This window comes from Cygnus olor, chromosome 2, assembly GCF_009769625.2.
Source record: "Cygnus olor isolate bCygOlo1 chromosome 2, bCygOlo1.pri.v2, whole genome shotgun sequence".
In the NCBI taxonomy this organism is placed as follows: domain Eukaryota; kingdom Metazoa; phylum Chordata; class Aves; order Anseriformes; family Anatidae; genus Cygnus; species Cygnus olor.
This window is the reverse complement of record NC_049170.1, coordinates 83,021,592-83,049,458: the sequence shown is the minus strand read 5'-3', so window position 1 is coordinate 83,049,458 and position 27,867 is coordinate 83,021,592. Positions and strand designations below refer to the sequence as shown.

At 34.9% G+C, this 27,867-nt stretch overlaps 1 protein-coding gene across 1 annotated transcript in view; it reads right to left on the bottom strand.

Annotated features, from left to right (window-relative positions):
- Positions 1-201: 201 nt before the first annotated feature.
- The window catches only part of DNAH5 (dynein axonemal heavy chain 5), a 128,024-nt gene continuing 100,358 nt past the window's right edge, over positions 202-27,867 (bottom strand). Inside the window, 17 exon segments of the mRNA XM_040548704.1 lie at positions 202-357; positions 2,070-2,301; positions 4,010-4,162; positions 6,262-6,474; positions 8,973-9,188; positions 9,745-9,948; positions 10,749-10,954; positions 11,609-11,828; positions 13,455-13,700; positions 15,943-16,092; positions 17,005-17,126; positions 18,394-18,584; positions 19,010-19,124; positions 20,210-20,453; positions 24,690-24,872; positions 25,356-25,511; positions 26,802-27,118. Coding sequence (XP_040404638.1) covers positions 206-357; positions 2,070-2,301; positions 4,010-4,162; positions 6,262-6,474; positions 8,973-9,188; positions 9,745-9,948; positions 10,749-10,954; positions 11,609-11,828; positions 13,455-13,700; positions 15,943-16,092; positions 17,005-17,126; positions 18,394-18,584; positions 19,010-19,124; positions 20,210-20,453; positions 24,690-24,872; positions 25,356-25,511; positions 26,802-27,118 — 3,320 coding nt within the window. The 3' untranslated portion in view covers positions 202-205.

Below are 27,867 nucleotides of genomic sequence, written 5' to 3'. Positions count from 1 at the left end.
GAATCTATTTACCAAACTTACTATTACTCTAAGATTTAGCCTTTATAAGCCTAATGTACAGGTTTATTGAGAAAAAAATACTAAAATGGCCATAATGGCGTCTGTGACTTAGAAAATACATTTTTATAAAACAATCTATCATATAGCTAACTACATCAATGCTAATATTTAAAATCAGAGAAGAATTAGTAACCCTTTTTCAACATTATTTGACATCACACAGAAGTGCTACCCCACGCAGTACCCAGTGCTCTGGAGGCTGAAGGGTTCTAAGATCCATGGCAGCAATGTAATTCAGATCTGTTCGAACAGTCTTTTTGTAGACTGGACACGAATATAAGCGTGGATCCTTTGAAGCTGAGAAGACAGAAAAGACATTAAAAAAAAAATGGAACTGGGGGTATGAAAACAGGGCCTTAAGGGACTGGGCACAAGGCAAACATAAAACTGAATCAAAGTTCAATAGCACACATTTCTCCATCACCACCAAAAAAAATCATACTTGATTCTCACACTGTTCATCATTGTGCTATTGCCAGATGAAGGTAATAATGCAATCCTTGAAATTCCTGGAGGCTTAGGATTTAATGTCAGCCCCCAGGAACTGGATGTAGCAAGAAATGTAAATGGACGCTCTAGCTTGATTAGCACAATTATTAGTTCAACCTGTCCATTGAACAGTGGCTTAAAAATATATTATTAATATGTCAAAATAACAATATGCCCTACTCATGGAAAAACAGTGAACAATACATTTTGAAATTTAGTTAGTCTTTCAGAATATAAATCAACTTTTTCACTGAAGAATCAGAAAAATAGTCTAGTCTTAATATTTCAGCGTTCATTATTTGGCATATTGGCTACTTTCACAGTCATTATGTCTGTTATAAAAGATTAGCTACAGAAAACCCTGGAAAAATATCACATAAGCAGGCTTTGCTTCGGGAGGTGGAACACTTTAAATGGAAGCTTCCTGTTTTACATTCAACATTGGATATTCCTATCCTATCACACATTCCTATTCAATGTCATTTCCTATTTTATTCACACACACACACATAATAATAATCTAAATCACATATTTCCATAAACCAATATTTTTATTGTTCTTTAACTCCCTAATTTTCTTTCAGTTCTTACAGCCCTTTTCTGCCTCAAAGACCAAAACATTTTCCATTACTTCTTGCCACTGCTTGCTGCCTCTGTTAACTCAAGCATAGCCCTGTCCAGGAAAAAAGGAGTGTATTTTTATGTATATACAGCACATATATAACATATATGTTATATGAATACCATAAATACCTTATATGTGTGATATACATGTTGTATATGTATGTTGTATATATATGTGTATATATGTATACATAAATTTATAGATATAAAAAACTTATATGTTACAGTGAATTTTGGTGTGGGGGTTTAGGTTTCAAAGCTTGTAAATTGTAAATTTTGATTCAACCATCTCATCAGTTTAGGAGTGGCATTCTGCAAATATCCAAGTTTATGATATATAAACTTCTGTTATATAAGCTATCATATCAAATGTATACCTAGCACTTCAAAATACCAATGAGAAAATAGACTAAGTGCCACACACTACCCATATACTTTGTGAGAAAAGTAAGCAACAGTATTTTCAGAGTTGTGTGTTAAGAATATTACTAGCATCTATGTTAGTGTTAAAACACAGTATGTATTTGCACCAGGAATTATGACTTCTAATTGCAGCAAAAGACTGAATAAGAGCACGTTTGTCACAAGGCAGAGAACAGCTCTTCTGTAATTGGTTTTAAAAAGTTATTAACACCACTAAGAACAGAAGGTAGAGACCTATCTAAATATTAGGGGAAGAAGTGCCCATTATCAATTATCAAGGAAAGCTACTAGCACATTTTATATAGAAGACTGAGAAGCCTCTCCTCTTGAAAAAGATGCTGTACGTATACATGAATAGAGACAGCCTGATGAAATCCCTGAAGCTCAAGAGACTTTCATGCAGCTGAAAAAAAAAAAAAAAAAGTTACACCGAAGTCTATCAAATTAATGTCCTTTACAATTCAGTTACGTACTGTTGTTCTCTGCATATATCCTTATAACCGGCATCATCTCGAAGAGCACCTTGGGTTTAGATTCAGTCAGTCTCATGTTTCTTCTGTCCCAGCTAGCTCCTTCCAAATATAGACCATACACATAGACACCTTCCAAAGGAGGGCTTGTGATATCATCTTTCATCCATTTAGTGACCTCATTGCACAGCACTACACTGTCCAGAGCCCATCCTTTGTTAGCCCTTGTTACTTCCTGCCCAAAACAGATGAAGATCTGGAAGTTACATTTTTACATATGCAGAGAACCATATTTTTCCAAGCATTTATTAGAAACATATTTGTATGGTCACAATCTACCCTCTCAAATTTAACTTTTTATACTATACATGTCTACAGCATTAGCCTTCTCTCTAAGCCAGCAACGGGATGGTACTACTAGGCTTCCAGTACTTTATCTGCTGTATTTGATTTTCAATCTTTTTATTATATACAGTATCTTACAACTATATACAGTAACACAACCAATGAATGCCAATAGAAGTTGGCTCTTGTGAACATGAAAATTTCACAGCTTTCATGAAATAAGAAACCACTGTGATGAGTAAAACAGTTCCAATGAAAAAAAGCAAAATGCATGTTTTGCTGCACGTTTTCTGGGATTAGCTACCTTTTCTTGTAACTATGGTATTCATTAACTGTATTCTTAATAGTGAGAGGGAGCTCACTCAGCTCTAAAACTACTTAAAGAGACTGTCAAAAAAAAAAAAAAAAGACAACACTTGGAGATGGATATGTTCAAGAGTCAACACATTTTAAATTTAGTCAGTTAATTACTGCACTGGACAACACTTGCTCAACTATCTTGCCCAATCCCTTATTATTTCTTACTATTAAGTTATGTCACACCTAAGTTTTATCCCAGTTTATTAAATTTTTTCAAGATCTTTGTTTGAAGTAACTGGAATTCATTTTGAAGTTAATGTTTACCCCATACTGCATTTATTCAGCTGCTTTAAAAGAGCAGAAGAGTTGAAGTTCAATTATCATTCTAGCTCTTCATCTTTCTCATTTCTATTTACTTCATGGTAGAGCTGAAGCGCAGAGCCCAGACAGACACTTTGTTGTTCACCTGTGACCTTTAGGTTGTTATGTACCTCTCGTTCTCTACTAGGGAACCAGAAAAGTTCAGAAGATCGATCCTACTAATAAATCCTTTTCACAGGTTTGGGTGCAAGATAAAATCCCAACTTAGGACTGTTTATTCAAAAAAAAAAGTATTTTGTTATATAATTCCAAGGTTATATGGCTGTGCTATTAGTAGATCACTCACTGAAACTTCAATTAGATATCCAAAGATTACACTACCCAGATTTGAGAGAGAGAGACGAGGTATTTCCTTTTCTGTAAGCCTTCGTTCTGTCTCCTCCAAAAGTTAGCTTTTGTCTGAGCTCCCATTGCATTCCTACCTGAGTATTCTTTCCCAATATGACAGAATTATCGTCTCCAATCTATGTCCCAGTATGCTGACCAGCATAGGTATTTATTGTCTCCTTTTAAAGGAAAAAGTAGCTCTGGGCAAGAACTGAACACAGAACAAAAGGGAGGGGAAAAAAAAAAAGAGAAAAAAAAAAAAGAAGTTCATGGGTGTAACACCTCTTTTCAGGAATGTCTGAATAGTAACATGAGACATTACTTCTCCACTCTATCTTAATAATGTTGTAAGGTAGCCCTCATAGGCCTAGGATCAAAGTAGTGAAAAAAAAAATTAACATACTAGTGCTTGATAATGAAAAAGTACATGTGGTGGAATATCACTCAGTAAGCCATAATCAGTTATGCAGTCATATATCTTCACTGTTGATAAGACGGAGCCATGTGCATAACTCAACATCCTTCACACCAATATACATTTCAAAAGTATATCTAAGAATAGGCAGAGTGAGACTTTGAATACTATTTACCTGTCTCATTGCAGTTAAAAATCCTTGAGGATTAAAAAACCCTGTCATCCAGAAGCAGTTTGGTCGTCTTTCAAAAATCCAACTGTAAAATTGGTGGTTTCTTTCTAGAAGTTCAGTAAACCAGAAACCAAGCGTACTCGAAGCCCAAGATGCCTAAAAATAATAAACTGTGTGTTCATTTTTTAATCTTGTTCAACAGTTTTAAAACATCACATTCATGTCAATTAAAAGTAATTCTTCAGAAGGTAGTAAACAAGGTAATATTAGTAAAGCATGTTTAAAGCTCATTTTTCATACATTAGCTTTTAGCCTGATAGTTGCCTCACACTGAAACCTGAAGCAAATTCTTGTTCTGTTCAAATTCATTGCTACCATTCCATTCAGATATGCTTAATGTTCCCTGTGGTAATTGTCTATTTTATGATGTTTTCACAGAATTAGATAGCTGTTTGAACTAGGAAGAAATATTGTCTACATGTCTTTCTAAAGTCAGGGTCATTGCTTCAAGATAATAGGATTTCTGCCAAAACTATTCAGCTTTTTCTGAAAAAAAAAATGAAAAAAATGTTAAGGAAAATTGAACTTATACTATGGAAAGATTTATGATGATTTTTTTTCTTTGAATAGTCGTATCATACTTGTTCTGTGAAGCATCCATTATGGTCTGTTTTGTACCATGAAAATACTTTATTAATAAAAACAAAACAAAACAAACCTCTCTATATTTATTTTCATCAGCTGCCATCAACAGCTCTCATTCTCCCTGAAAACAATTTCTATTTCTGATTTGTAAGTGAAAGAGTGGAATAATTGAATTACTTTCTTTAAATCAAAGAGAGCTGTCAGATTTCAACCCATGGATTCAGTACAAATGTAATAAAATGAAATCTTTTAAATTAAAAAAGTTAATTGCCTTCAAAAGGATTAGCTGGGTGACTGGTTTATGTTTTTAAATATAATCAAGTATCCCATTAAAATACATAAGAGAAAGAGTTCTTTGGTTACCCCAATAGCTGAATAATTCAAAGGAAGAGCAATTCTATCTGAAGTTGGGGGGGTACCTGCATTACTCTGAGCACATCTATGTGCTGTGTTTTAACATCTCTATTAGAGCTGTCCAGTGAGTAGGAATGTCTCAATATACTAAAAGAAATTAAAAAAAAAAAAAAAAACTCCTAAGCAGCTTAATAGCTTAATAAAACCCAATGCCATATCTATCCATTAGACAGTTTCCCACTCTTTCCTCTGAGACACATATTTTATTTTACTCTGTATTAGTGTATAATTATTACTGAAATATTTAATTTTATCCCTATTTGGAAATAACATCACCAGGACAGCTAGCCTAGCACAATGCTAGAATATGAAAATATTTAGACTTTGATGAGACTGTTGTAGTTATCATCGCATTGCTATCAACCACACCATGACGTAAAAAAAATGATGTAATCAATACTTTGCAAGTCTTCAGAAGTGCCATGAAGATGGTTAAGGGATGGGAGCATCTATCATACGCGTACTGGCTGAGAGAGCTGGGATTGGTTAACATGCAGAAGAGAAGGCTCAGGGGAGATATTATCAATGCTTATACCATGCATGGGGTGAAATGAAGATGATGGATCCAGACCCTTCACAGTGAAAGGACAAGAGGCACAAGATGAAACATGGGAAATTCTATTTAAACTTAAGAAATCACTTCTTTTTATTTTTTTTATTTCTTTACAGTGAGGATGGTTGAATACCAGAACACAGGTTTCCCAGAGAGGTTTTAGGCTTTAGTCTTGGAAAGTCCTGTGACACCCGCTTTAGTTGACCTCACTTTAAGTGGGGTTGGACTAGACTACCTCCAGAGGTCCCTTCCATCTTCTACTGTTCTGTGATTCTGTGACTACAAGTCCTAGTTTCAAAGAATAGCAACAGAGTGATCCACTAGTGTGGGTGCTGTTTCTGAAAATCTATCATTGTATTTAAAGTTATTTTCTTCTTTCTAGCCTTCTCACCTGCCAATATACATAGTCTATTAAAATGGGAAATATCTGCATCTGCCACACTCATTTCTATTTTTATAAATGAAAGACGACTTGTTTTGACTGTTCTTATTTTAGCCCAAATTAGCCCAGCAGTCACACTGTGTCATGGTTAACATGGACACTTATGTTTAAAAAAGTATTTACCATCTGGCTATAAGTTTAACTCTACAAAAATTAAATAAGCACTTATTTTTTCTAACAAAACAAGCGATGCACACCTACTTTTGCCCAGCTAGCAGGAATTCTTCCATTATACATGCAGTCTAAAGCATCCCTCAGATTTTCACTCATAACAATTGTTCCATCAATGGCAAGTTTTAGATCAGTCAGAGTGCTTCTCACTAATGAAATAACTCTCTGTATTTGTTCAATCTCCTGTCGTAAAAATATGTTCATAGGCTGAAAAGGTCCCATGTTCTTTAGTTTCTCTTTTACCTGTAAGTAGAAAACCAAAGACCCTTCAACAGAAATAAAAGCTGGATTTATGTCAAGATTAGGCACCAATACAATTTTTACGATACACTACTTTAAGTAAGGAAGTTAAGTGGTCAGTTTGGCATAATCCTCAAGTTCTCTGCAACAGAAACATAGGATTTTGTTCCAAGTGAATTCTACAATGCTGAGACTGGCTGTATTTTTAGCCTAAATCATGATTTAGTATATATATAATTCTACGAGCTAAAGTCATTTAAAAAGCCATTTAAAAGTGTAAAGTTAACAATCTAACAACTGTAGGGACATAACTAGAAATTCTGTAATCTATATGGCCCTATTTATGCCAAAGATTAAAAAATTATAAATCATATCTTATATCAGTATATCATACATACTGAATTCTATATATAGTATCAACCCCCTTAGAAATACACGTAACATTTCCAAGTTTATCAGGATTTTGCTACACATTTACTCTAAAACAACAACCAAAAAGAGGACTTTAAATAATTTTCAACAAGTGAAAAATTTTAGTGCTACTCATTCACTTTTATTGATACAAACTAAATTTGAATTTGTCATTTCCCCTTTAATTTAAGACAGATCAGGATCAAAGCTGATCCTCCCAAATAGATCTCTTGCAAACTTTGATAGAGATAAATGTACCTATACAACAACAGTATGCAATATATGCCTTTATTAATCCACGTATTTATTCCTGAAGATGCTAGGTAAAAGTTGAAGAGAGATGGACTAACAGCTACCGGGAGATTTAGCCCATCACTAAAGCAATACCCTTCTAAGAAGCTGAACAAATTGCAATTCTTTGCAGATCTCAGACTTCTGGTTCAGCACCTACGGTCTTTTGGAAAGCCATAAAACTCAGGCTTCTAGGACGACTCTAGGTAAGAAACTTCAGCAAGTACAAACCTTTGGAAGACTGCTAGATAGTTGTTATTCAAAATTCAGATACATAACTCATCTGTTCAGATATACAACATTATCATAATTATGCCATTTTTGGGGAAAGAAGACTATGAAACTCAAAATGGGCTTCAGAAAACACAAAGCAACAGACATAAGATGGGTACCTGAAAAGAGTCTATACTCAAAAAGTTATTACTGTGGAAAAAGAGAAAGAAGGCTGTCAGACTGTACAAATTTCCTTGCTCCTTTCTCACAGCTCAGCATCCTAGCAGGACAATTTAGGGGTTCATAAGCTACTTAGCCCTCTATTAGGTCTTCATGCTAACTTCCATTAAAGAGTAATTCAAACGCCAGATGACTAAGGATAGGAAGATAGATCTTCCTCAGGGAGGAGATAGCAGGATCTAATTAATAAAACATCTTACTGCCTAAATGAGCAGGTGGAAAGTTTGGGAATCTGCTAAGGCTAGCCCTTGCACAACACACGAGCATGATTTTTTTTCTGATGATATATTGCGATGATTCATATTTCATATTCATATTCATTTCATTTCATTTTCATATTCTATTTCATAACAAAAGTATTGCAAATGCTTTACTAATGTCATAACCAAACCTTCTTGCTTTCATGCTTTTGCAGATAAACAAACACAAAAGTTCAGCATCCTCTGATATGGGAAATATTGAAAACATAGCTATTTTACAAGCACTTTCCTGTCATTTTTTGATGTTCGTAACCAGCCTTATCTGGTAAGAAATATGTCAGTATCCTAAAATTCTGGGGGACTAAAGTACAACTTAGACCCAGAAACACTTTTTCAAATACTCAGCTAAATTTAGTCTTGAGGACGGGGACAGAGTGCAGCCAATTTGTGTGCCCATGTATCTTGTCATCAGTAAATGTTTTCTAACTTTCTAAGAAATTTCTCATCTCTAGAAACATCCCATCTTCCACATAAAAAGAAATTAGTATTTCAGAAAAGAAATGACTGTGAAGCATCAAGTGGCCATTACAAATAACATTACATGGGCTACTATGTGTTAATATCAGTCTTGAGATAGCAATACTAGGTTTCAGACAATGAAAGCTATCACTTGTCAAGCTTTTCAGCATTCATTTCACTGAAGAAAATCGTTTCCTACCATTGGAAATTAAAACAACCTAAAAATATGTTCAGGTTGTAAGCTGAATCCCATGGTAATACACATATTAAAGCAGTAATACATTTAGAAGCATAAATACATTTGTAACACTACCTCAGTTTTCTACTACAATGTCAACAAGCTTGTCTGAAAAACTGATGACCTCCCCTGCCCTCCGTAGTGCAAATGACAACTTAAGCATTAAGTAGTTTAATATTTTGAAAAAGCTCTTATATAAGCCCTTCAGGATATACTAAGTGACTTCATTATAGATGTTAAGAGTCTGGTCAGGCCACTTTATGTTTTTAAAGTATTTTCTGTATAAATTAATTCAGATACGCTTTAAAAAAATAATAATACCTTTTAAAAAAAAAAATCACACAAAGCAAGAAATAGCAAATGTCTTTGACAGAATTACAATAACTCACTTCAAATGGTACATAATCATCAGGAAGCTTTTCCAGCATATCATTAGCCAGTCTGGCTACAACTGCCTCCCTGGTTTCACCTCCTCCACCCGAGCTGTCTTTAGGCTGAATACAGAGGATGATATCCAATACATCTTTGGAAAGCTTACTTTGGTAAGTGATATCAGCATTGGGGTGCAAACCAAACACCTCTGGTGTGTCGTAAGCAGGAAGACTCTACATAGTGAAACATAAAAAGAGCACAATTTGAGATAGATTTATATGCTAAGTATTTTTAAAAATAACAAACAAAAAATCTTACATGGTTAAGTAAGAAGCTGGATCTCTTCACACAGTCTTACTGCAAATAACTTTCTGCGAGTTATTTGTCATGTCACAGCCCAAGTCACACCAAAGTTCACAATAAATGTAGTTTTTACCTTCATACACTATTTCAATAGTCAGCTTGTTCTTCCATATCTCTACACTCTTTGTTTCTGTGTGTCTGTACCCAATAGCTGGACTCCATTCTGTACACTCTAATAACTGTATCCATTCAGCTACATCCCTCAAGTAAATCACATGAAAAAGAAAAGGGTACTGACGTGATAATAATGATAACTAGTACTGTCACTAAAAAATACACAGACTGTTAAAAAGCAATAAAGAATCTGTGAAGAAGAGACAAAAAACATACTCAGAAGAAAAGACAAAATTCAGGAACAAAGAAACTTGTGAGAAACTTAAGTGAATTGTGTTTTTTTCCTCTGTTGAGAAGCTTTCATCTACCAACCTGTATGTACTGAAGATATTGATCCACCACAGTACATTTGGGTATGCTGTATCCTTTGTAGAAGCAGAATTCTTGACTGAATGTATTTTCACTGAACCAAACCTTTACAAAGGTGTTCATCAGCCTTTTGTCATAGTCATCTGTCACACGGCCACCATACTGAATCTCACCTATCATGTAACAAACAGTACTCCAGGAGATCCCCTGAAACCAAACAGAAAAAAGTGACTTCAGCTAATCCTCTTCTCACTTATTTATATCTTTCTTAGTAAGAACACCTGATACACAAAGTCCTGTATCCCTGTCCCTCTTGAAAGCAAGTTATTTTCTTACCACTCTTGTGTTAATATAACACTGTATTCGCAGAACAACTTCAAGGATTTCTCAAAATATAATTCATTGACAACTAATTAAAGAGGCTTATTCCGGCATCTGAGCAAGAGTGATACAGCTACATTCCAATCACACTTTCAACTTCACTTAAAATGTTAATTGCAAAGTGATCTGCCACATATCTCTCTCTGTACAACAACTGTCTAAATGAAAGTGAGGAATGTAAGAAATCCTAAACAGTCAGTAAAGGCAACTGTCCATGTCTTTATGCAGCCAAGATAGCTTGGAGCATACTGATTTAAACAAAAGAGTATTTAAAAAAACAGTAGTCCATTTTTAACTATCTGACATAATTAGCTTTGAAATGAAGGTCTACACTTCTAAGGTTTATACTTCAGAAGTTTTAGCGTGAGAAGGCCTGGAGCATTGGTTTTGGTTTTGTTTTGTTTTAACATATGGGTTAATACAGAAATTCTGCATGCACAAGATTAAAAGTGTAATTTAAACATGCTGGTCTACAGATATGTATACTTGGAATACTGAATGTTTGTGGAAAATAAATAATAATTTAAAATCACATTTGTGTTTCAATTATTGGGAACTATGTATATATATTCTGCTATTGGAAAGTTTTCTAACTGTAATCCACCTTCCCCAGAAATGTTAATTACCTTCTTGGCATCCACGCCATCTAAGTGGTTTTGAATGAATTGCACAGTGGCATTGAAATCGGCTTGGTTAAACTCATAGGGTATATTCCAACCCAGAGATCCAAACTTCCGTCTTTCTTGAATAGTGGAGTGTAGAAAAGCTACAGCATACAACATTGGTTTCCATTGTACCATGTCACTGACATCTAGTAAATCCTGGCTGACACCTATTAATTATAAGTGGGCTTTATAAGAAACACAGTAGCAGTATTTTCAAAAGTACTTCAAATCAGTACTAAAACATCAGTCCTACAGATATTTATCTGACTACCTACCTCTGCCTAGAGGCAATTACTGTCCTGCAAAATGTTCTGTGCTGGAGACACTTCATAGCAGTAGCCCAAATTAAGAGAGTAAACTTCAGAAAATGAAGAAACAACTTGCTAATAGTTCACTCTGCATTGGGTTGCTTTTTTTCTAAAGACTCTTTGACTACAGAACTTTATTGAATGCAGTGTAAAGGACATTTAATAGCCAACAAAGATTAATACGTTACTTTTCTGCCAAATACATGAGGAGTTTAACAATTTAAATATTTAGAACTGAGATAGTAGAAGACAATATTTGAGAAAAGAAAAAGCATTTCCATGTTCTGCTGTCTAATTAGTTCTGGAATCAGAACTTCAGCAGATCTCTTCCTTCTAACTTTCACAACTTCTAGCTCAAACAAAGAATCAAGATGTGTCCTTGCATTGTCATGATCAGTTCCTCATAGTTGCTTCCACCCATTACCATTGGCTACTGAGCAACTACACAATAACTACAAAGACTCCAAAAACAAACAAAATTTAATTTTGAATTATCATCACTCTAGCACTCACCGCTATATGTTCTCTTTAGTCCAGCTCTGAGCCCTTGTGGTGGTTCATTGGTAAACTTAATACACATTTGAAGAAGCGTGATGGGGAACTGTTTGTGAATTTCAGTTGTCATCCACAGTCGAAAGCCTTCATGGACTGTCTCTGTCTCTATTACGGTGTCCATCAACTCATCCAAAAAGTCAAGTCCAAGGTGGCAGTTTTGCAGAAGTGCCCAACCTCCCTAGTTTAAAACACCAGAATATAATGTTATTGATAGTGTTTGCATACTGCAAGCACTAAAATCAATCTTTGTTTATGATGTAGGTAAAGAACACAACCAATGTACCTAAACTATAGCAAAAGCTAGTATAAACAGGGTTAAGTGCTTATGAGAATTGTTAAAAGGAAGAAATCCTCCACAGTTTTGCACCACAAGCCCATCAAATCAAAACCAAGGCCTTAACCACTTGTTTTCATGTACATTTCATATACAAATGGAGACCAGTATCCAAAGCAACGGTAGATATGCAATTAACGAAGTACTTTTTCTCCAAGAGAAGGCTCATGTGAGCTAAGCTGTGGGAAGCTCATTCTGGAGTTGTTATCTTGTGTGGTTTTATCATTTAAACGAGAGGTTCCTATTTGTCCAATCTGGTCTTCTCACATAGTCCCTACTATTTCAGTACATTCAAAACATATCTGGGAATGACTATAGCACTGAGAAGTATCAGAAATCTTGACTTTCTAGATGAACCCATGATTTCATTGATCATGAGTAAAGAAACTTGGAGGTATAAAGTAACTCAGAAGCTCCATAGACAGAAAAAACTGCTCTTTACCAGCTTGCTAAACCTGGTTCCTCAAAAGGGTCATGGGTTTCGGAAAAACAAATATACATATATTATCTTAATAAACTGGTATCAAATAACTGATATCAAAACATTCCCATATGAATTACTGTACCTCATACAGATGTCTCACATACCCGTTCATTAAGAGGGTATGTTAGACAGTGAAGGAAAGTAACTACATTTCTTTTAACTAAACAAAAGGAGCTCTTTATCTTTTGAACGTTTCCTCTCATCTGATCTGCTAATTAGATTTTAATGTGAAGTTGTCAAATGAGAATTGGAGGCAAAAGTCAGAGGAAAACTGGTTATACAGACTGGGAAGGAGCATGTATCTCAGGAGCACAAGAAACTTAATCTGTTCATGTTAGCTGTACTATCAACTAATGGGCAAACTTGTTAGCATTTGTTAGCATTTGTTTCTGACATAGGTGATTTTATTCTTTAATTCTACCATTTTTCACTTGTAAAAAAGCCTGTCCTATCAGATTGCCCATCCCCGTTCAAAATGTAGGTTACAGCAATACAACCTATTTTGCTATACAGCCTTGCTTTTCCCAAGGTTATGTAATTATCAATTACACTTGAATATATTATATTTACATACTTATATTATATTACACTTCCAATTATACTTGGAATTCATCTTCATTTAACAAAACATGTTTGTATTGCTAAAAATACAAGAAACTGAAAAAAAAATGTTGAGATGTTTGCTGAAGAACTTTTAAAATTCATGCAATACAAATAATTGAGCAATTCAGATACATTCATCAGTCAACAACCTACAGCAAAAACTCTATTTCCTCTGAAAAAGAGTCATGTCTGCACAACGTCAAAAAGTTTATTATATTCAATTTAATAAATGTGAAAAGACAGTTCTATTGCTTAGGACATGTATTTATGCAAATAAAGATAGGTTCTTCCATCAGCATTAACTACCCAACAAACAACTTTATTTCATAACAGAGTTTCAATTTATAAATGTTCAAAAAAATAAAATAAAATGTGTCTCTTACATGAGCCATCGTCTGATGTAGAAGTTTACGAGCATGGACTTCTTGCCCCTGGCCCATGGAAACATAACGTGTCTCCATCTTCAGCCTTTTTCCCAAAGCAATGATTAAGTCTGTAGGATCAGAACCCATGGAAAGAAAGCATATGAGAGGAGTACGTGGATCTGACTCTTCCCATGTCTTCTCCAAGTCCAAGATGACTCCTTCTGCATATTTCTCCCCCATAGTGTCAACAATGTATTTTCTTGCCTGTATTTAAAAAAAAAAAAAAAAAAAAAAGTAAATCTTACCATACCATACTGTATAATTACTTAATATCATTTTCTGCCCAGTGTAAATACAGCCAATATGTAAGCTGAAGAGCAAAGGCTGCTAAAATTTATATTAGCCTTTGCCTATATAAAATTTATAAAATATTAAATGTTATGTTATATAAATTTAATGGCCAAAATAAAAAAATACAACAAATTTATTTTTATATGTTAACATACTACACTGCCTTTGAAGGTGTTACTGCTTACAGCTTTACAAGACCAGTCAAAACTTATAATTATTCTAATACATATGGCTGCATGCATTGTTACAAATATTATATATATTACATATAACACCTACATATATTACAGGATAATAAAAACAATAACCCTGCTAAACAGAAAGGTTTTAATGATTTGAAAATATTATCTTAGGGGGAAAAAAGAAGGAAAGGATATATGTTTCAAAGTCATTAGGTCTTTACCACCTTTATGCTTAAACCAATAATGAGTCAATATTAATAGTGATGAAAAAAAAAACTGTCACTAAATAGAAGACCCAGAGGAGCAGGTGAAGACCATCTCTGTTATGCTGCGGAGTACAGCTCCCCCAAGCAACAACAATGCAGTTTTCATTATGTCTTAACCTTGGACCTTGAAAGAAAACCAACACAAGGGAGCGGGCCTCATGTAGGCAGTGCCTGCACCTGAAATAAGGTGGGTGGAGGGGGTAGAAGACCACCATGAACCCAGAGAACTACCCCAGACTCATTTCTCTATCATTCCCCGATATGAAACATGCATACCCAGGAAAGGGTGGTGCAGAACTCCTGAACCTGCACAGAAGCAGGGACTAAGCTTTAAAAACCCCGACTCTAAAGCATCTGGGTGTGCACCCACCATCTGAGAACCTGAAGAGGACAAGTCAATGCAGGACCCATGGGTGGTGATGTATCTCTGTATCTCTCCCTATATTCCTGTTTGTTTATTTGGAATGCATATGCTTTTGCCAAGCCTCTAATAATTCCTCAGCAAATTATCAGTAGAATTTTAACCTTGCTAAAACCCTGAAAGACTCATATGGTCTTGCCCTCCGACCCAGAGATTCAAACAGATCTCCTCCCCAGCTGAGCAGGATGAGACATATGTCTTATTTATATACTGCAAAAATTATTAGATTATTGTTCCTTATTACTAAGAAATTTAAAAGGATCTTTCAAACAGCCTGAGATAATCTTTTGTGTATTCTTAACCAACAGATTGCTTCTCTCATAGAGTAATCTCCCAATTGATACCTTTGGGATACTTCTCAGAAAAAGATATTCAGCATTTAGCATTTGATTAACTATTAGTTATCATAAAACATCATAAGATGAAAGGTTATCTTGCCCCCATTAACAAAACTGAGGATCTAATTTTGCTTGATCAGTTTCATATACATTTCACACATCTGAGATATTCATTACATAGTACCATTTAACCTTTTATTGACTGCAGTTATGCCAATAAATGTCGAGACCTTCTCTGAATCCAGTCACAATGTCTAAAGGTTTTAATCAATAACATGAAAACCACACTATTAGTGATGTATTCTGACTTCAGTAAATTGCCAGATATCATACTGAAATTGCATAAATTTATTCTTTTGCACTGGAGAAACACAAAGACTAAAAATAGGCTCCTACAATTTCACTTTTCTTAAAAATAAGTCTTATCATTTTATTAAGATTTAATTTCATACTTCTCTCTTTCTAAATAGATGGTTTGAAATTAAAAATTTTGAACAGACATGATTATAGATTTTTCTAAGGTTGGTCTTAAAATTGTTCCATTCAAGAAATGGTTCCACAATTAAATTCTTTTCATGTTTTGTTTTTCCTCAACCAACCAAGTAATGAAAAGTCTATACTGCAGCCTAATCTGAGGATTAATATGATTGCAAGAAAAGTCAAAAATACCATCTGAACTAATAAGGCAGAACTGGATAAACACATAAGTTTCCAGATGAAATCCCATCTTCATAATAATATCTGTGACTAATACTCATTCAATATATTGGAATCATTTTGCTAACACATGTAAAATATGATAGACTATCTGAGAAGAACTTCAGAAAATTCACTGAAAAGGTCCATAAGAAAAATGCTTTTATCACTATATTAAAATGTACTAAACTGCAATCCTTTGATTATTATCCTATCAACACCTGGATAAACTATGTGATGACATAAATGTACCTGAGCTATGGTCCTGTCAGGGCACCAAGATCTGATAAGAAGAAGATGTCTGAAGCAGTCCAGGGACTGATCGTAGCCACTAGGAACTGGTTCTTCTTCGGGATTCTCATTATCAAACCAGACTTTCCATTCTTTCTCTGCTCTGGATATCTGCAGTTATACCATCAAAGGAGTAAATCTCAATAAACAGACAAGTCACATTTCAACTGCAACAAGCTCAGAAACTATTAATGAGTGTCAGAGACACTTAATCCATTCACAAGCATTTGTTTATCAGTGTTACTACACAGGTTAGCAAGGGTATTAAGAAAAGAGACAATAAGCCTTCAGATTTTAAGCACAAAATTGTACAATGCAACAATGCCCTCAAGTACTCATATTCAGAAAAGATGGACTACTACTAATCATTCTCCATTACTAATATAATAGCATAGCAAGGTCAGAACACACATAGCCAGGCTGTTAGCTTTTGGAACACTATGTACATATCTGCTCCTCACAGTACAGATGGTACTCTTCACATATACCAAATGCAATTTACTTACTCCCTTTTACCATACACTTAAGTGTTCATTAAGGTTATTCATACAAGTGTTGAATTTACTGAGCACTCATTCCCTCATTCTTACTGCATATAATCAGTGAAATACTGGAACAAACATGATAAAACATGAGTAAGAAAGCACAACAGGGATGCAAGAAGGTCTAACAACCTTAAGGGGATAATGTCAAGATGTATCCCGGTCTGAAAGCAGTATAATTGTAGTGTGTGAAAGTTTCTACTTTCTTCTCATTTTACTGTGTTGTTTTCATTGGTGGTGGTTGTTTTGTTGTTGTTGTTGTTGTTGCTGCTGTCTGTTTTGTTTTGTTGTTTTTTGTTTTTAAGTCTTTTTATACAGATTGCTAAGCAGTCAGGGCCAAAACTGACTATTTTGGGGCTACCATTTCCATTCTGTTCATAAATAAACCAGTTTCTCGCTCCATGTCTTGATCTTGATCCTTGTCATTATCAAATAATCACCCTCAAAGAAAAGAGATTCCTTTTAAAAAGCTGTTGCTTACTTGGTCAAGAATATCTGAAAATTGGCTAAGTTTACTGAGCTCTACCAAGTTCAGCCAAGTCATATCCAGGATCCATTTAGCTGGCTTGGGAGGACAAGCTTTAAGGTCCAGAGAAGCACCACCTGAAAGAAAATGGGAATTGGCTATACTCAGAATTCTCAGAGACACACACACAACCTCAAAAAAAAAAAAAAAAAAAAAGAAAACATAAGCTAGATACCACATGACCAGAAAGTCTTCCCAGTCTGGAGAAACACATTATCATATAGGATGGTCATAAAGAAATTTCTGAGTAGGTAACATGCAAAATTTATTTTCAAATCTTATTTTTCATCCCACTTTAAAGCATAACATTTTAAAATTCATATCATCTTCCCACCACAAGCTAAGCCTATATTTAATGTAAAAGAATAAGCTTGAGTTTATGAAGAAAAAAGTTATGAAGCTGAATTTCAATTTTTTCTTCAAATTTTTGTTGTTGTAGATAATGTAATAATCTATTCAGTATGTGCATTTGCCTTCCTTGGAATTCCACTTAAACTAAAAGAAAGCAAAAACAAAATAAAAATAAAACACAAGCTACAAGAATCAAGATTTTTAACCACCTGTAAGTTAAGACATCTTTGATGAAGAACAGCTTGCAGTTTGGTTTGTTTACATTAAATTTGTTCATGTACCTTCACCTTAATCTTTGTTCTTTTTTGAGGATTTACGTAACTGTTTCTTTGTGCAATATGCCTGAAAATAAATGTTTGTTGAGAAATGCACATTTTAGAAATGATTTTCTGAAGATTCAGCTTGGAAAAATTAACAGTTATAATCCATAAGTAAATGTTGCCTAGAAAATTAAGCATATTTTGGAGGATCTTGGACCACCAATATAAAGCAACTCCAAGCTATTCAGTGCAGATACAAAGAGTTTGCGTGCAGAGAAGATTAATGCCATAAGCTTGTCATGTTCAGCTAAAAGTATGATATTCTTATAAACTGTTAGCATCGTTTTCTTTTCCTTTCCACTCTCTTGTCTGCCTTCAATTACCAAATAAAATAAAAGCCGTAAAAGTGTAAAAAATGTTTATAGTCAAACCACATACATGGTGGTATTTGAACAGTAGACATAAATATCAACTGAAAGGATACTTAGCAATTTTCCTTTTAAATTGCCACAATTCTCAAAGCTGAACTTATTAAAATTCAATGTACTCCTACAAATTAGAACTACCATATGATGTTGTCTATCACCAGAACAGAATAATAAGCATGCATTCTTTCACTTGACTGACTTATGTTCAAAAGGAAGCAATAGCTTGGCTAGGAGACACAACCACAGCTCACAAATTTTCTGCAATAATGCATGTGTTCTATTTAAAACCATTCTGTAGTTCAAACCTTTTATAAGGGTCAGAAATTCTTCATGCTTCACTCTGTTTCTTTGTATATCAATCTTCAACGTAAGTAATAATGTGAAAAGAAATTTGTGCTCCTCATAAAGTCCTCGGGCTGCATATTTGAACACTTCATATGTCATATGTTCAATAATATTAGTAATCCTCTTGCTGGTTATGGGGCTCTTGGTAGACCTGTTGGAAGAAGGGTAGGTAGTTGAATGTCAATTTGGATAGACCTTATTAAAGAGAATGCTATGTAAAAGACAAAAAGCCAGAGCCCAGAATTCTGAAATATCAGAGAGCAAGCTAGCAACAACTTTCAGACTGAAAGAGAAAAAAAAAATCCTTTTCTACTCCACATAGATGAAAATCAACACAGTATAATGCTTTTTAATTATCTAGTACCCAATTTTTAAGGATTGTAAGCACAATTGAAGGTTCATTGCCTTGGTTACTAACAGACAAAGGCCTACGGGTTTTTAAACTGACAATTCCTGTCAAGATTGTAACTGGCAACACTCTTCTTTCTGGTATTAGATTACAACAAATCTTTACTGTACTACAACCACCTCCAGGATTGGATATGTATAAATGATACTTCTGCTTAGCCAAATTACCTGGCTAGGGAGTGGTCAAAAAGCCCCAAAAACTGCCGAAGTGAAGTCTGATACATCACATTGACCATGCTCATCTCAGTAATAAGGAAATATAAGATGCTACCTCGAGTTGCAACTGAAGGACACAAAACAAGACTGTGTTCAAAGCAGAAATGCAAAGCAGAAAACTTTAAATCTTTACAGCAAACATATTGAGTTTGAGAATATATACTAATCAAAGGTCTTTGAGTTGCTCTATTCTTTACTGGCCAAAAAATAATTAACATTTTAATTTAATCTTCATTTATGCATTAGCAAAAAAAGAATAAATAAATCTTTTTGCAATTCTGAGTATATTTGGAAAGGAACTAGATGGTATATTGAAATATTCAGTTCATTAGTAGACCATGTAAGAAGTATGACAGTTTGAAGTAGTTTGAGTATCCAAACAAATTTCTCTTACCGACTTTTACAAGAGTCATATAAAAGCCAAATAGATTGTATTGATTTAACTTACCCAGCACTGATTTAACTTACTTTTAGCAGACATCCAATTTTAAATACAAACATTTTATAAAATCTGCAGTGCTTTCTGCTACATTAACTGTACCATTTCCTAAAATGCAGGTATAACACAATTCCAGAGAGTACCTTCTTTCACTTTTTTCACATGGTTTCACTTGTCAGTTAAAAGCCAAAAGACGGATGAAACATGTTGACTATAACTTAAGGATCTGTGACAGGATAAGTAAAACATTCCCCAAAACAGATTCAAAGCATTTACCATTATACTGCTCCCTAAAATAGAGCCATTTTGAACCCAATCATACAGTTACCTAAATACCCTAAAGACTAGTCTCATTGAGAGTCCATGAAAACTGTCAACATTTTAACAGCTGAGAAGTAGCAACCAAACCTTCTCAAGCTTCTTTCTCCAGTAGACTAGATAGACACTTACCCTCCTGCATGGAGCAGTGGGAAGTCCAGGGAGAAAATAGATCATTCCATTTTATAAATTTCACATGAAATACAACATTGATTATTTTGTCCACCACAGCTCAACATACCATTTCCTAGATATGTTTTACTTACAGGAAAACACAGGTGCTTCCAACCCACTACAGCCCTCCTGATTTCATCCTATCATTTCTCTTACTCTAGATATTGTTCTTTTAACTGTATTCTCCAGTCATGTGCCTTTCATCACTATCTCACACTCACCAGGTCTGTACTCTTCACGGGCTGAGTTGATCTGTACCTCTGTTTCAGCAGAAGTTTGCAGTTTCTGTGTTACCTCCTCAGCAGTCTTTTTAGTCTTACTCAGTACAATTATTAAACTCTCATCATCTGCCAGAGAACCCTTAGTGCTGGTAAGTCGGAACAAAAGGTTATCTTCCAGCTCTTTCATCGTCCTTTTGTTTAAAGTCACATCTCCCATAAGATCTGTTCTTTCTTTCTCTAATTCCTGTTGAGATACATGGTAATACTTGGAAAACAGAAGAGCAATCAAAAGCAAAATATAACAAGGTATTTAGTTTTAAAAGTACTTATCCTACTGAAACAGTGTAGGTCAAGAGTAACGGCACTAATTTGCAGAAAGAATTCCAGTGGTATTTCTGACAGTAGGTCTATTGTCAGGTTTCCAAACCTGCTATGTAAGTACATGTTAACAAATTGTTTCAGCAAATACTATAGAGAATGCTGATATCATGTCCTAATAGAACTAGAAGTCCAAAAAATTAATTGCCTTTCTTCTCTGTTTCAGACAAAGACAGGGGCAAACACCTTTCCAAGGACAGGTTTAGCTTTAACTTAACTAATGCTTTCTTCATTTATGCCTTGTTTTCCAATCACCATATTGAAAACATATTCTGTTTAACAACAAGCATCCTTAGTCAACTAATCAAGCATCAAAGCTTTCAAGAAGCAGATCTAAAATATTCCTCCATCGGACAGGGCTATCACTAAAATGTTTCATTGTTTAAGAAAAGAAAGCATGTAGAACTCAAAAATTAAGTTCTTTAGCTATAGGTATTTAGTTGATTACTTTTAGTAATACAAGCTATGTGGTTTATATAATTACTTGGTTTCCCAGAAGTCATGTATAAAAGATAGATATATGCTGATTAACAGCTTTACGTAAAAATGAAAAGGATTGCTGCTTAAAATACTCAGAAAAATAAGTTGTTCAGAGATACAATGTCTTTCCATTTATTCTTCTATTTCTCCTAAATTCAAAAAAAATTTAAAACATTACAAATCCCTCAGAAAGAAAAATACTCTACTGAAACAATATATATGTTTCAATACAGTGAGCAAAAAGGATGAAAAAAAGTGAAAGGAAGGGTAAACAGTCTTTCAGAAGATAAGGATAATATGAATCTTTTCCTTGTTATCAATAAGTGAGATGGATGATAGATATATTAGCTATGTCTACACAAGTACTCCTGCACCATTTACAAAGATCTGGTGGATAGTTTTAAGAATGTGTTTCCAAAGCTGAAAATTGTGTTCAGTCCACCTTTTCCAAGTCCACTTCAGCACTGCATTTAGGCTGCTACTTCTTCCAAAGAAATGGACAACACTGGGAAATACATGCTTTCTCATAAAGTGATAGAGGCATCATGAACCTAAGACCTTAGCAACATTTACAGAAAGCTTTTACTCCACCATTTCAGTTATACAGACTTGCCACACATTTTTTTTCACGTTCTGAACTTGTGGTCTTCTTACTCCTACGTTCTGCTTAACACTCTTAACTATTTCAAGACTTGTTCTTGGAAAGAAAGTCCTTTAACCTTAAAAATGATTTTAAAAAAATCATCATCTCATTATCAGATTTAGATCCTTTTCTTCTTACTGTACAAAAGGCATAATAAATCATCATCACCAGTTAGAAGAGATTTATTGGGACTGTTGTCAAAGTGTAATGTAAATATCATATTGCATAGAAGATATGAGAACAAATTCAAAAGATTCTGACAAGCGCTGATCAAATAAAATATAAGAAAATTAATCTTAACTCCATTTTAATCAACTGATGCCTACTGGAACTAAAGAAAAAAATGGGTAGCTATTACAAAGCAAGAAAAGCATTATTTAGGTTTAATGAAGTAGAAACAAATTTTTAAAGTACAGCATTAAAAGAATGCTAGCATCCAATTAAATAATAATTATATAATAATAATAATATATGGAATATGGAATATAGATATTCCATACCATATGATGTCGCACTCAGCGATAAAACATGGGAAAGGAGGGGAGAGGGCTCTTGTTATGAAGATGTCTGTCCTCCCAAACAACTGCTACACGTATTGAGGCCCTGCTTCCCAGGACATGGCTGAACATTACTTGTTGATGAGAAGTAGAGATTTTTTTTTCTCTTTCTCTGTGCTTCTGCGTGGCCTTTGCTTGTTTTCTTCCCTCTTTCCCTCTTCCTTTTCCTTTAATTAAGTTATCCTTAACTTCCTTAACTCAACCCATGAGCCTTTTTTTTTTTCTTTTTCCTTCCTTTCCAGCATACTGTCTTCTCCCCGTCTTCTGAGGAAGAAGGGAAGTGAGAGAGCAGTTCTGGTGGAGTTCAGCTGCCCAGCAAAGTAAAACCACCACAAAGGGACCTCCAGAAATTATCTACTCCAACCCCCTGCTCAAAGGATGTCTAAATAGGTCAGTTTCTCAGGGCCATAACTTTTTCCAGGTACTGAAGTGAGGCTGGCCAGCCTGTAGTTATCAGGATCTTCCCTTTGGCCTTTCCTGCAGACAGGTTCCAGTCATTAAGAATTTCCCTTTACTACCACAACCTTTCAAAGATGACAGAGAACAGACTACCATGGCATTAGCCAGATCTGTCAGCACCATCAGAAACATCGCATCTGGTCCCACGGGCTTGTGTATATCTAATTAGCTTAAGCGATCCTTAAATCTTTCTTCTATAGTGGGTACTCTCAACTCCCACAGACTCTTCTAATAGACTCAGGGTTCTAGGAAGCCTGAGGGCAATTCTTACCTGTCAAGTTCCTCATCATTTTCCATATCCCTTGGAACTTGGTTCCCTGCCCCAGAGAGCAATGGCACCAAACTTCCTTAGTGTTCCTTTTGCTGTCAAAATACTTACAAAGACCTTTCTTCTTGGCCTTCACCTCTCTCATTGGTTTCAGCTACCACTGAGCTTTGGCTTTCTTAACTCCATTCCTACTTGTACAGGCAATGTCTGTTTATACCTTCTAAGTAGCCTGTCCCTGCTTCCACCTTCAGTGTACCTCCTTTTTGCATCTGAACTTAGTCAAGAGTCCCATGTTCAACTGTGCTGCCTTCATGTTTGCTTATCTGGGCTGGAGAAGAACAAGCAGAATTTAACAAGGAATTATTCAACATTCAGGTTGTTAAATGAAGCACCGTGAAAACAATATGGAGAAAACAAACATGCCAACACAACTTGAGTCCTAGCACAACAGTCTAGCACAACAGTCCTGACAGCACAGGCAGTGACCCCTAACTGCTCTGCAAGAACATAGATATTTTCCCTTCAGACATGTCAGTTAGTAGAGCTGACCACTAGAATGGGCTCTCTGATCCATTTTCAATGATTATTTTTATTGGTAGAAGAACATGAAAAAGCACATGCCTTCTGATAATGTATTTGCCTGCATAATGAAAAGGAAATTGTGATGAAGGAATTTGATGATAAAACTGTCATCCTGAGGAATATATTGAGTTGCAGGGACAAGAAGTAAAGTTTAACATGAGGCTTTGTGAATGTACACATCATGGTACGTTTCAGACAGACAGTGATCATTCCATTACATGAGTTGACAAGCTGTCACTGGTTGAAGATAAGCTGATAGTGCAATGAAGCTGTCTGACAGAATATAAGTCTTCATAGAATGAGTATGGTTTCCCTCATGAGTTCCATGGACTGATCAGAGAAATGCAACTACTTAACATTAACAAGATTACTTCAGCCATTACACTGGAAAGTCTTTCATGGAAGGGGAAGAAAAAAATAAAATAAAATAGTTCAATAGCTGCCACAATAAGAGAACAAACACATTCCTCTCCAGTGAAGGTAAACTGGAACTGTTGCCAAATTTTAGCAAATACAGTCATAGATGCATAGTATCACAGATTCATAGTGTAGTTTTTGACCTCAACAGTGGTCCACCTTATATTTAAGGAATAAAGTATCCAATAGTTCTAAAGATCCAGAACTGCTGGTGGCATGCTTAGTGGCATTGTCATCCTGAATTTGGACTTGCTTAATTAATGAATCTGCAGTGTCAGATTAGTTAGGCAGACCATTTCCCCTTGCAGCAAGGAAGTAACTAAGTCCTTTGCACCAGGTTACATTGCCATGAGTTCCACAGTGTCCAGGCAGAAGAATATCAGTTTCTATTCTAGACCATTTTCCTTTTCACAGACAATGTTCATGACGTTATACCTCAGTGAGGCAGGAAAAATAGAGTATGGTATGGTTGCAAGAGTGAAGACAGACAGAAACTTCTGGTTGACTGAGTCATTTTTCTTCTGTTCCAGCTTTTAAAACATCTTAAACAGGTTATATTAAGAACAGTCACAACAGAGAGACAGAAAATTACTCTGCAATATGGGAAGTAAGAGTAATAAATTGAAATAAAGTGAAATCATCTACAGGTAAATATAAGACACATAGTCAGGAGAAAAATATAATTATTTCTTTTACCTGTTTCTCTGTGAGAATGACTCTTCCTAAGAGCTGATTTTCAAGACCTTTCATGGTCACAGTAAAGTCAATGATGGAGGTTCGAGCATTAATTTCAGGAGAGTAACCTGGATTTGGCAGTTTTGTGGTAATGTAAAGTCTGAAGCCATTCATCACATCTACTTCTTTATCACCAACCTTCACCTTAAGAAAAGTAAGAAAAAGACATCAAGTGACAGTGCACACTCTTGGAGGTACTACATGTAGAAGCAAAGTTTACATCTTTCTGTTCAAAAGCATAAACATCCAGCCTAAAATTACATGTCTGATGCAAAGAACTTGTTGAAAATATCCATAGAACAGTTTAACTGATGTGTTCACAGATTCTTTCAATTCCAGTTACTTTTCATCATTGCATCCCTTAAATGAAGAACATTACACCAGGCAAACAGAGATCTTGGTACCTTCTTCACTTAGAATTGTCATAAACAAAAGGATAAGAAACACTATAGGTTAAATATATTAACTATTTGTGAGTTTAAATTTAAAACCTTTTTTATTTTGAATTAGCATTGATCAAATTTAAAACATTTTAACCTTTTGGAGGCATATATTTAATAAAAGATTTTCTGTTGAGGGCAGGTAGGAGGCAGTTTCTGCTTGTTTGTTCATTTGCTTTGTTTTTACCTTATTGGTGGAACCTGTTTTAATGAAATTTCTTTCCAAAATATTATCTAGTGCTGGGTCAAGCTCTTCTCCAACATCTTCTATCAGAAGAGGTCTTCCCAGAGAAAGGCTGTCTTCTAAGTGATTTCTGAAATACTTGTGATTCAAAGAAGTGATCTAAAAATACAATCATGGACCTATATGTTATGTTTCGCCCAGTAACCAAACTTAATGCTTGTCTTATATTCAAAGATTAATTCATTTTATTCAGATAAATTACCGACAAGAACAATGGTCCTATAGCTAAATTATGGCAAAGATTGTGACTACAAGAGATAAGCATCAGTGTACTGTATTCTCAGATATCACTGAATGCAAACTGCTAGTTTTCGACTACAAGAGTAGAAGTAAGACGACACTGAGCACGTAAAGTTTTCATAATTTATGAGTGCAACTAGACAATAAATTCACAGGAACCTTTTATCAACGTCAGTTTTATCCTGGCTAACTTACCCAAGTCAAACCACAGCAAGGCAAATCCCAAGATTAGGGCTTTTTCCTCAAAAATTAGTGTTTTATATATTGAATAAGCCATTAAATAGTCTTTGCTTTACGAAGTTATTCTTAGCACAATTGTGATTAACTTTTCAACACATACACAAAGCATATTCAACTTAGTTTGTTTATAACTCTAAAATTAAAGTCTAATCATCATCTTTTTGCTTTTTGCTTTTTTTTTTTTTACTTTTTTTTTTTTTAAATATGACTAGGGTTCCACGCTGACAGAGGAATCAATATGAAGGACAGGTATTTCCTATTAATAGTCTAAGAGCCAATTTATTATCGTCCTTCAAACTCCTCTACCCTTTTTAGGGATACCTTAAAAAATATGTTTTGTTGGTGGAATTATTATTGCAGCAAACAAAGACTTTCTTCCTTGTACTTTCCTGTTTGAATTGATTTGGTGTATCTTGCCTCAAACAATATGTTGGGGCAATTCTGTATTCACTACACATTTGCAGAATATTTAGCAACTGACATCCATACTAAGACAACACAAATTATTAATAATTTCTGATTATGAGAAAATAACAATATCATGCCATGCATCCTTTTTTAAACATGTATATGAACTTTTACTAATCATTTGTTTTTTCTAATGTTTATAGTATTCTGCAAATATGCTTCAGCCTGTATCAGACATTACACATTCAGGTTGGTCTCCAGTAGTTTATGTTTCTTTCAAACAAATTCCTTTTAAAGAAATGAGCTACTGGTATTAATAAGCTTCAAATGTACATTTTTCATATCTAGTCAAATCTCCAATCTACCTATATACATATATATATATATTATTTTTTTTTTTTTATAAAAACTGTTTGCTAATTGTTATCTGAATCACAGATTTGACATGTTTTGTCAGCTAAGAGTTTCTAGGGACTCTGAAAGCACCACAATTCCTGTTACCTGGAGTTCATTTCTGACTTCCTTATTCTTAAGCCAAATTTTACCCTGTGCCTGTGGATCAATTAATAAAGGATAACGAGATGCTTTAGTGGCAATGATTCCATTCTGTATGGATAAGTCATCATTTGGTAATCCTTGCAGGTTCCATTCACTGATAGTAGGAGCATCAGTCAACATTTCTATGAGGTTCAGGTTGGTACTAAAGGGGATTTTCCGGGCTTTCATTTCCTTTTGCCAGTCATTTAATAGCAGACTGCGGAACTCTTCGTTGAAAGGACCAGAGTAGGACAGAAAAGCTGTAGCCAACAGTACATCACCTTAAAAAGAAAAAGAAAGAAAACAAAACATTACGACTTCGCAAATTTTATTCATGATGGAGACACTTCCTTCTTGATTTGTTATGTTTTTGATGGTAACTGGAAGAACGCGCTTTGGCTGATAAAGATGATAAATGAGCTTTTTTCTCCAAATTCATCGCATAGTAAAGCAATGCTACATTTCACTAGATGCCATATTTACCTTACCTTTACAGAGCAACTCTAGGAATCAAGAGAAGAAAAAATTAAAGTAACACACTGAGTTAGGTTTACATTGCAAGGTGTTGGTAGCAGGCGTGGCCTCTTAAAAGAGGCCAGGGGCTACTCCATGCCAGAAACAGACAATTCCAGCGGATTCCAACAGCCCCACTGCAGGGCACAGCCAAGCTCCGCAGCCAAGCTGGTGGTGCCTCTGGGAAACAGCAAAAGGAAGGGCGAAACGCTGCGCTAATACTAATGCTAATGTTTAATTAGGTAATGCCAATGCTTAATTTGGAGTGCCAATTAAGATCAACTGCAATTATTACTACTAACAACAAAATGCAGTAACAGACATCACTACGGAAACATTGTGTGACACAAGTTTTAATCTTCTGGTCAGCCTCAAAATTTCCTCCTCCCAGCCTAAGTCTCATGACACTAGTCAATTTTTTGTACTTCAGAAGTAATAATACAGGATTCCAATCTGGAGAAGATATTGTGCTTTTATACTGAGTACTAATTTTTTTTATACTTTTCCAAGTTATCTA